The following is a 10307-nucleotide window of genomic DNA, read 5'->3' on the forward strand; positions in this document are numbered from 1 at the left end:
GACCTCTGTTACTTAGTACACCAGTAGTTTTCTTCTTCTTCAGGACATTCCAAATGGTTGTACTGGCTATGGCCAATGTTTCTGCAATGGCTCTGATTGATTTTCCATCTTCTCTAAGACTCACAATTGCTTGTTTTTCACCCAAAGACAGCGCTCTGGTTTTCATGTTGTTTTCACCTCTGAATACAGTCTGCATATACAAAACCTATCTAACCCAATCTGAACCTGAGTGTAGACATTCAGTGGTATTTATTGATTGAATAATGTATGTAATAGGACACACCTGGGCAACAAAACACACCTGTCAGTCACATGTTCCAATACTTTTGCTCACGTGACAAATGGGTGGGTTTGAACAAAAAGGTGATATTTTCTAATTTGTGCATCAGATCCTGATGTAAATACCTGGAAATAAAAGCTGAAACGTTGATCTCTGGTTTCACATTCATCGTTTGATGTCAAGCCCAAATGTTTTCAGTCTACAGCAAAAATAAAGGAATTGGCCTCACTGTTCCAATACTTTTGGAGGGCACTGTATTTGGTCACCATTATGATTAGTGGTCAACATCACAATGTCATATGGGGAAGCTTCTTTGACACAAAGTAAACAAACTCACTCTGTAAATCACTGATCAGTCACTGAATCAGTTAAGTTATTGGTCATTAACTACCATTAACTAATGGAAAATCTCTATATTGGCTTCCATGGACGGATTTCTTTTTCCTGATTCTCGACCTCCTTTTCTTGCTCCTCTGACATCCTGGTTCTGCCCCTCACCCCACTTTCCCCATTGCAGTCCCGCTGGTCTCCGTCAGACTCCCCAGGCTCATCTGACACAGGAAACACCTGACTGCTGTGGTCTGGACACTTGTTCTTTTGCCCCAAGTCTGACATATCATTGGGATAGTCACTGCAGGCCAGCCTGACTTCTGTAACTAGGGGAACAAGCTTAGGGATCACTGGGTTGTTGACTAGTTTGGTAAAGGCTTGGGAGGTGGAGGTTGCAGTGGCACTCTGCAGGATTGTGGAAGTGACGTTAAAGAGGGGGATTTTGCTCTGAGGCTTGGCAGTGGGAAATGTGGGGGAGGGTTTGAATTGATTGTCCGGTGCAGAACATCTGATGTTACTTTCTTGACCTAATCGACCATCTGAAATGTTTCTCTTCATCATCCCAAGGACTTCATATCGGAAGCTGGAAATGTCTTGCTTCAGCTCCTGTCAAGAGTTAAAGACCAGTGAATTTAATTTGGTCATCAATAGATTGTCGAATGAAGTCCAAAATGGATGTCAGTGATGCAATATTGTATCTAACAAAAAAAGTAGTTAACCTTGAAACTTTCTTCTGTCAGCCCTTCCTTTGTTTTGGCATCTCTGATCATTGCAGCAACATATCTTTTTACCAAATGTTTCAGCACCTCCTGAGAAAATAAATTAAGAGTGTTCTACCCTTAATTATACAATATTGGTATTATAAGATCTGAAAAAGCTGTTGAGTGGGAGAACATGCATATCTGTACCTGATACTGGTGGTTAATTCGCACATTTTCAGCAGCCCGTCTCTACAAAAAGAGGAAAAATCAATTCAGTTCATGGCTGGCATGACTATAATCTAATGATGTACTCTCTGCCACAGGAGACAGTTAGCCTATTCTCTTACTTGAACTTTCTGAGAAAACTAATCTCAGCAGTGTTTCTGACCAGTATGGAGGACTCATGACTCAAATTAACTATACAACTAAACAATTCTTGTAAATTTCCTTCCTAAATCAGGAAACGTAATTAAATAATATTTTTTTCTTTGTGACCAAAACGAAACTGAGTGGGAACATCCAGAACAATACTACACATGACAAAGTGTCAGGGGTTTACATAGACAACTCACCCCCATCTCTCCAAATCTCTCTGTTTTTACGGCTTGTGTCCTTTTGATTATGTGTTTCTTTAACCATGTGATGCAGGACCAGATGGACTTTGGACTGGCAATGATGTTAAAAGGGGGCGGCAAAGTCCCTCCCTCTTCAAAATAGCTCATCCACAACTTTGCTCTTGCAAATTTCCACTCAATGTCAGCATGATCCTAAACGTAAAGCATATCCTTTAGTGAGTTACACATTTGATAAATCATGCTGCAAACTTCATTTGAAAAAAGGCCCAGTATGAAGCGTCCTATGTCATTAAGATGACAGTATTTAAACATACAGGAGATATACAGATTGGAGGGATAGGAGATTCACTTGACACTCACAGCAATATGCTGGTAGGAGTTGTTCATCATAGCGATGAGCATGTTGAGCAGAACCACCATGGATATGACACCATAGGTGCCAAACATGGTGGCACCCACAAAGTCAGTGAACTTGTGGCCCGCTTTCACATTGGTCACATAGATACTGATGAGCCCGAATATGGACCAGAACAAAGACTGCAGCGTCTCAAACATCCTGTGAGGACAAAACAAACCATAGTTATCAATAAAATATATTTATGATAGTACCTGAAAGGACGTCTGTGACTCAAGCTATTTTGGAGCAATCAAAAACATTATTTTCTAATAAAAGATACTAAGGCAGACCTCTATAAACAATATAGTGAGATTCTGTACATCCCAACGAAAAAGTAGCTCATTTTATGGCAGGCTTAGTACAGTCAATGTTGACTCAAACACACTTGGACATTTGATAAAAGTTTAACTAACGTTGAAAAAGCGTTATTTTGGAGTTCACATCGAATTCCCTTGCAATCATTTCCTTCGTCTGTCTCATAGTGGAAGTACAGCTGGTTGAGCCCATTTGCGAAGGCCAGCAATACCAGGCAGTAGATAAAAAGGAACTTGAGGATGTCCAACAGCATGCGGCCAAGTGAGATCTGCAGGGGTCCCAGGTGGGAGTTTGCAGTGAAGAGGGAGATGAGCCGCAGGGAGCTGAAGATGTTAGCTATGGCAAACAAGGCCTCTGCCACCAAGGTAGGATGCCACATCTCCCAACTCTCTCTGGGTTTGAAGCCACTGTACTGTGGGAGGTCAGAAGATCAAATACCAAGTACTTGGAGTGCCAAATATTCAGAAAGTGAAATAAACAAGCCTTATGAGGGTACACAAGTGTCTAGATTATAAAGAAACAGGTTTGACAGCAATATCAATTCTACATCGCATAGCAATACCTTCACATAAGCAACAATCTTTAGAGAAATGGTGGCAAGATACAAGGAATTCATGACAAAGTCCATCAGGTTCCACCAGTCATGGAGGTAGTCCTGGAAGCCCTCAGTCCACATCTGCTTGATCTCTGTCCATATGAAGCCTAGCAGAAGGAAAAGATACGGGGTGGTGGCATGACATGTCCAGCTCAGTTCCTTGATTTAGGTGGAATTCCACAGGTGGGAAATAAGTGTGATGGACTTATGCACGGAAGGCATCTGGTTGTAGTGAGTACTGACTGTCATAAGGAACACATTTTGGAATATGGAATGGCTTGGCGAAAAACACTTGTGCATTAAAAAAACAGTTGTGCTAGATGAAATGTGGTACTATTTTCATAATATATAAGTACAGTATCTGGCCCAATAGTAAACTTGATCACGTATAATTTTAATTTTCACTTATTACATTGATTAATAACTGGTGTTACGTTACCTAAAACCCAGGGCAGGATCATCCACTCCACGGTGGTGGGCATCGGCCCCTGACGGTTAGGGTTTGTAGACACAATGTGCTGGGAGGCCAGCAGGAGGAGGAAAAGGAAGGTGAGGTAGGAGGCTGTGTGGCAGATAAACTTGATGAAGGGCTTGCGTATGAAGAGGCCATAACGGCTCTTAGGAGAGATTAGGTAGCAAAGGGAGAAGACTGGGAAAAGACAGCCAATGATGAAACAGATGATGAACTTCCCTGCCCAGTGGCGTCTTCTCCAGCCTGGGAAATCGCCATACCAGTGAGAAGCCAACAGCTGCTGACAGTTTGGTTGAGCAACAAACTGAGAAGAATCGGAAAGAGAAGGAGATTCATATTTCTAGTCTCTAGGATAATCCTAAATTATTCCTTTTATCTGAACAGGTCTCAATAGGAAAAATACAGTACATAAGAAAATATCTCCTTTTGTCTTGGTGAAAGAGAATAGTATCACTGGGAAAAAGAAATTAAGGAAAGAGTATTTACCAAATTCTCTAAATTCATTTTAATTTCTTCTTTCCTCTACCATCTGAGACTGAATAGAACCCTCTACTAGATATGTGTAGTCTTGGACAGAAGCCTAAATTAATTATGACCAGATTTCAATGACTTACTTCAGAAGAAGCAGAAGATTTGAGTTCAAGAATAACAAAGGAAAAGAATGTGACATTCATCAGATTCATTCACAATTTATCCAATTAAATTTACACTATGGGAATATAATCAATTTGACTCAAAAAGAGCAATGAGTGGATATTGTTTGTTTTCTCTTTGTTAAATTAGTATTTACATTTCAGGGAAATACTCGGTCAGTTTACTATTGTATCATTATCCACAATTATCTCTGTACCATGGGACTGGCAAATACCATGCTAACGCCTACAGGAAACCATTCATCTCAGTACATTTCCAACCCAGTCTCAGCACAATGTGGCTAAAACTAGCAAAAGATTAATGTATTGAAATACCGTTCATCGTATACTGACCTAAACTTATATCAGACAACGGAAATTCGTTTTCAATTACTTTAACTGGAATTAAACACAATGTACGGACTACAAAAGGGAAATCATCAGTGGCCCTACAGTTTTCTCTCTAGAACAACATAAGACACCAGTAACCATCTGCAGACCATCTGAATATTAAAATAGCCTGAGCTCAGCTAAGCAAATACGCTACCTCCTTCTGACGGTACTTGATGGCCAACTTCAGACGTGCCAAGTCATTGGTGTTCTCGATCAACAGAGGGTTGATGTCATCCCGGTAGTTGAGGATCGTTTCCAGCTCTTTGGAGCTCCTCGTCTGGTCCAGCAAGTCCTTGGCAAACTGCTTACACTGGTGAGAGAGCGCTTCGTACTCTGACTTGAACTCATTCTCCACCTCGCTGAGCTGTTTCAGCTCCCAACTGAGCTGGAAGGCAGTCAGGAAGGGGTCCTCGCTGGAGAGGGCTATGAGGGAAGGGCTGGCCAGGGCCTTGTAAATGTTGAGGCGCAAGCGAGAGTGACGTAGGCTGTCCACATCTGAGCTGGACAAACACTCAATGCAGTTGCAACACACTGCATGTGGGTGAGGTATGGATACACCCTTTTGCAACAGCAACCTGATAATCTCATAGTTGTTGGTTTGTGCAGCCAGAATAATGGGGGTGATGTCTGGTGTGAAGTCAGAAAACTGCTTTTCCAACAGGATTGGTGGCACCTGTTCACAAGCCAAGGACAGATTAGAGCCAATAGTATAACATGCGGACTAACATGGTCCTGTCTTGTTAAGTTTGTGTTATTGTAGGTATATTTGTATTGGCTGAAACATTGTTCCCCCTGCTGTGGTCAAACAGGTCTTTCTTAAAAAGGAGATTCACTCACCTGCTTCTCCCTGCTAGGCTTCTTGTGGTTGAGGATCAAATCCACAGCTCCCACAACCTCCTTCTGGATAGCATGCATCAGGGCATCTCCCACAAACACATTGTAGTTAAGAAGAAGCTCAATGATCTCCAGGTTCTCATTCTCAATGGCTATGAGTAGTGCTGTGCGTCCCAGTGGGTCAACACAGTTGATGTTGATCCTGAAATAGATCTCTGCCTCCTCTAAGCCCTGTTTGACACTAGCGTAGTCTCCCTTCTCGATAGCACGCAGATAGGCTCGCTCCGGGCCAGACAGTTCTGATTTAGCCCGGACAATCTTCAGGTGGATGCGGTCCCTATCCAATGAAGTGTCTGTTCTGTTATACAGCTGTGAAATGGCTGCTTGACCATGGCGCATAGCTGGGGAGCCCTGGGGCAGCAGTAGAGAGGGATAACACTGGCCAGAGACGATGCAGACAGGGACAACTTAAAAAGGATGTCGGTTATGGTGAGAGGTAGTAAACAAATTGTTAATCATGATAAAATCAAGATAAAACATTAGTCACATTGCCAATGGTTGAAAAAGACACTCCCCTATTTCCTGTAACTTCTTCACTTAGCCCAAGTCTTCTGACAATTTAGCGGTGATTTGGCCTATTTGTTGAATCAAGTTTATTAAGGTTAGTAAGTTTGATATGTTTTGGCCCAAAACATTTAACCATTTGTTACAACAAGTCTAGTCATACAAAAACAAGATAAAAAATGTTTGTTTTTGAGTGATTTTGTAAATACATTTAATGGCAATGGTTATTGCTTCAAAAGAGTAGCGTAAGTAGTATAGTAATTTACATGTGATCAACCATTTCTGGTGCTTCTCATGCTTCAGAAAATGTTTTACTCAGATTCCTGTCATTCTGTTCAAATAACCTTACCTTCAATCCTTTAGTCAGAGGGCTCCATTTGCCTGGGGTCGAAAAGGAGGACTAAAACAACAACAATATTCTTGATGAGATTGCTTTGTTTGTGTGTTTGTGTGTCTGCGAGGTAAAAAGTCTGTGTCTGGTAAAGAGTCCACCGGTCCATGTCTCACCTGCCTCTCCCTGCTAGGCTTCTTGTGGTTGAGGATCAAATCCACAGCTCCCACCACCTCCTTCCGGACAGCATGCATCAGGGCATCTCCCACAAACACATTGTAGTTGAGAAGAAGCTCAACAATCTCCAGATTCTCATTATCAGTGGCAGGGACTTTGATGTGCATATGAAAGCATGACTATTTTGTGTCATATTTGACTATTTTGCACAACTTTGTGAAATTGACTGACATCTTTGGGTGATTTAACAAATTATACAATACACGTTCTATACAACGGCATTCATAAGTTGTGTTTCACAACTCATGGAACATAAGATCTAATCTTGTTTGTTTTTCAAGGATGGTTTTATGTCAAATCTAATAAGAAAGCCTGGTCAAAGGACAGAAGCATTATGAGGCCAAGTACTGTCCCGTGGTTGCATTTTTACTGTAACTGAATTATAAGAGTCCTACTTAAAGACTCGATCGGGACTTTATCCAGCATTGCCTCAACTACTGATTTATTTACCCAGTAAATTCTAGTGTAAAAAGCCTATCTAAAGCTACCGTAAAACATGCTGTTACAGAGCATGGGCCTGTTGCACTGACGTAAGGGAATCCAATGTATGGCTAGTACAGTCTAAGATCATGTAAAACCTTACGAAAAAACTTCAAGCTCTTGAAAAAGGGGAAAAAGTGGTAGTAAGTGCAATGAAACTCTCATAAGAATACCTGCTTATTCACAACCCCTGCTATTGCAAAGAAGCAGGGCACCAAGTAGTATGCATGCTATTTGCAGAAAGGTCAAACAGGTCAGGGTTCCTATCACAAGCAGAAAGGGAAATAGAATAGGTATATGTTTCAGGTGGCTGAGCGGTTAGGGAATCGGGCTAGTGAACAGAAGGTTGCCGGATCGATTCCCGGCAGTGCCAAATGACGTTGTGTCCTTGGGCCTTTACAAATAACACTTAATTCCTTTCATAATACATTATGCTAAAATAATGACGTAGCCTACTAAAACAGATCGTTGGCATAGCAACTCAGCCCTTACGGCAAGGTTTAGCCAGGGGGAGAGGTGGCTAACTTTTCTACCTCAAATTAAGTCAGTCTTACTATTTATGCAACAGACAGGCTTAATTAGACTAGTCTTACCTGACAATTTAAGACAGTCTAAGGCTAAGACTAGTCTTAAACTAAGCTGGCTAAACCTTGCCGTAAGGGCTGAGTTGCTATGAAAATTAAGTGTTATTTGTTAAGTGTATGCAATTAAGTGTTATTTGTAACTGCAGAAAATGTTTACGGGGTTCTGCTTTTCCGCAGAATAAAATGTTTTATTAAACGAGTGAGTAGATGACAACATAACTCACTGTATTACGCTAGCACCAGCCATCTGCGTTGTTGTTGATAAATGGAAGTAGCGTTGGGGTTAAATTAAGAAACTTAAAAACGCATACACTATTTGTTAATAAGACAACTTTTTCAATACTGTATTCCTCCAATAGATATAGGTTTTCATAAGGTTAAAATGTATCAATCTTTCGCCGTTAAGTGTCGCTGTTTTGTCCGCCATCTTTTCTTTTTTCGCAAAGTGTCTTATTTTACCCATAGCAGCGCGCAACAGGCTATCTAAGTCAGTCTTACGTTAGTCGCTGATCTTAAAGCTTTATGCAACAGGTAAATTGAAGTGTCTATGGCAAGTCGGACTTAAAGTTGCATTTAAGTCTAAGACTAGGTCTATTTTTATGCAACTGGCCCTGATTGGATCTTTGGATTGGACACAGAAGATAGAAACCACATTAAAAACCATAGACAAAATAAATAGCGTACAGGCTATAAAAATGTGCCGGTTAAAATGGAAACGTTCCTTCAAAATGAATCAACTCCATTGGCTAAAAATATATCGGCTAAAGGTCCGGGTCCGGATAGGAAGCCGCCTGGGTCCGGACTCGGACCGCGGTCCGCCATTTAGTGACCCCTGCTCTATCGCCTCACTCTACAGCTGCTAGGGGTGTGCGACACTGCGGACACTGCAGATGTGGTATAGATCCGATACCAAGGAGTAAATACAGGGCCAGTATTGCCAATACCGATAGCCTACTTTGGGCTTAGAAAAGCAGTGGAGGGGCTAAGTGAGTTTGAGCGAAGTTAGTTAGACGGTGTTTGCACAACCACTATGATGTAAAGGGAGTTGTGTACTCGGTGTGGAATTAAACTTAAGTATCGATCTTATCACGCTATCAATCAGGCTATTGATACCAACGTTGGTATTGATAGTTGCCGGGTTTCCCAACCCGGCCACTGTCGGTCTTAAGATCGATATGCCCACCCCTATGCTGTATCATCTCGCTGAGGATCGTGAACACATTTTCACTGATGTCTGTGTCAGTTAAGGCCAATATAATTCCTATAATTTCAGCGAAGCCCTCAATATGATGTAAAAAAAAAGTGAACTGGCAGGTGCCTCCATCTCTTCAGCTTCCGCCAACATTTCGACCACTGTAGCATTCAATATTTCATTCATTGAATCCGCACAAGGTGCTGCCACCTTGGAATAGTCAAAAGCAGTCGATTCAAATTGAACCACCAATCAGAGGCTTTGACCCGCCCCCTGACTTTGTGACGGGGGGGACGACAGATTTATTTTGCTGCAGGAAGTTTCACCGTGGATAAATGTAAGTATAAATACATAAATGTAAGTATAAATGAATAAATGTAAACACATGAAAACGTAAACCTATATATATATACACACAAATACATGTAACATTTATATATTTTGTGTCATTTATTTAAGCTTTGTGTTATATAATTATTTATTTAACCAAGTATTTATTTATTTAGTTTTGGCCCCTATAATCCTCCATAGTGGCTCGTATCCCTGCCACCAAAAATTACGGGCTACGTGTAGCTCAGCGGAAGGTAAAGGTCAGGGGTCACAGCACTTGACTCCAAATCAAGAGGTTCAAATATCCACATACTGCTTCGGATAAAAGTTTAGGCTATAGCTTATAGAGGGGAAACTCTTTTCAAAGAGCAGATGAAACCTTCCTTTTTACATTTGGCCTATAGACTAATCGGTCGTGTTTTTGGGGGGAGGGGATTCAAAACAAGGTGCTGCTACCTTCTCTTGACTATTCAAGCACCTGCAAATTATGAGGACGTATTTGTACTACCATCTGATCACCAAAAGATGTCAGTATCGTCCAAAGGCAGGCACAGGCAATTGCATGACGTTGCGTGCGTTGGATATGTTCACAGGTACATAGTTTGCCCTGATAGTTATGTCTCTAATTTTGTTGCTGCGATATAGCTATGATGACAAAATCACTGAACATCCAGGCTACTATAATCCCATTTTATTGCAGTTTCATTGTTTTACTATATGGAAACAGGCTTGGTGTAATTGCAAGTGTGTGCGGTTCATCGCGGCCCGTTTGGTTAGTCCCAAAAAAATCACTTGCAATTTATAAACACAAATAACAATATGTAGCTACTGTATACTAGGACATGACATCAAAGACATACCTGCCTAAACCTGTACCCCCATTTTGCTTCAACTTCATTAAAATAACTAGACTGTATAGAGAGCCCCTCAAACAAAACAAACAAATAGCCAATGTGAACTTCCCTTATATTCCGTAACCTAATCAAAATCGAAATATTAGTTTTTTCTTCTGGGAAACAGAAAAAGCCGTAGTGCGACAACAGTGTTGTTTCTTTTTTACATGAC

At 41.1% G+C, this 10307-nt stretch overlaps 1 protein-coding gene across 4 annotated transcripts; it reads right to left on the reverse strand.

Moving 5' to 3' along the window:
* Window positions 1-469: 469 nt before the first annotated feature.
* Window positions 470-6650, reverse strand: trpc4b (transient receptor potential cation channel, subfamily C, member 4b). 4 transcript variants are annotated; one of them, XM_047035566.1, is made up of 12 exons: window positions 6596-6650; window positions 6438-6488; window positions 5528-5962; window positions 4845-5363; window positions 3633-3969; window positions 3161-3300; window positions 2697-3010; window positions 2247-2442; window positions 1884-2078; window positions 1519-1560; window positions 1330-1419; window positions 470-1216 (listed from the first exon to the last, which is right to left on the reverse strand). In XM_047035566.1, the coding sequence occupies exons 3-12, from the start codon at window positions 5921-5923 to the stop codon at window positions 692-694; spliced, it is 2754 nt and encodes a 917-aa protein (XP_046891522.1). In that variant the 5' UTR covers window positions 5924-5962; window positions 6438-6488; window positions 6596-6650; the 3' UTR covers window positions 470-691. The 4 variants fall into 4 exon arrangements, with proteins under 4 accessions (XP_046891522.1, XP_046891520.1, XP_046891521.1 ...); XM_047035564.1 differs by having other exon boundaries at window positions 5528-6159; window positions 6596-6634; XM_047035565.1 differs by having other exon boundaries at window positions 5528-5991; window positions 6438-6630.
* Between the last annotated feature and the right edge of the window lie 3657 nt (window positions 6651-10307).

The sequence above is a fragment of the Hypomesus transpacificus genome, chromosome 15 (genome assembly GCF_021917145.1).
Source record: "Hypomesus transpacificus isolate Combined female chromosome 15, fHypTra1, whole genome shotgun sequence".
NCBI lineage: Eukaryota > Metazoa > Chordata > Actinopteri > Osmeriformes > Osmeridae > Hypomesus > Hypomesus transpacificus.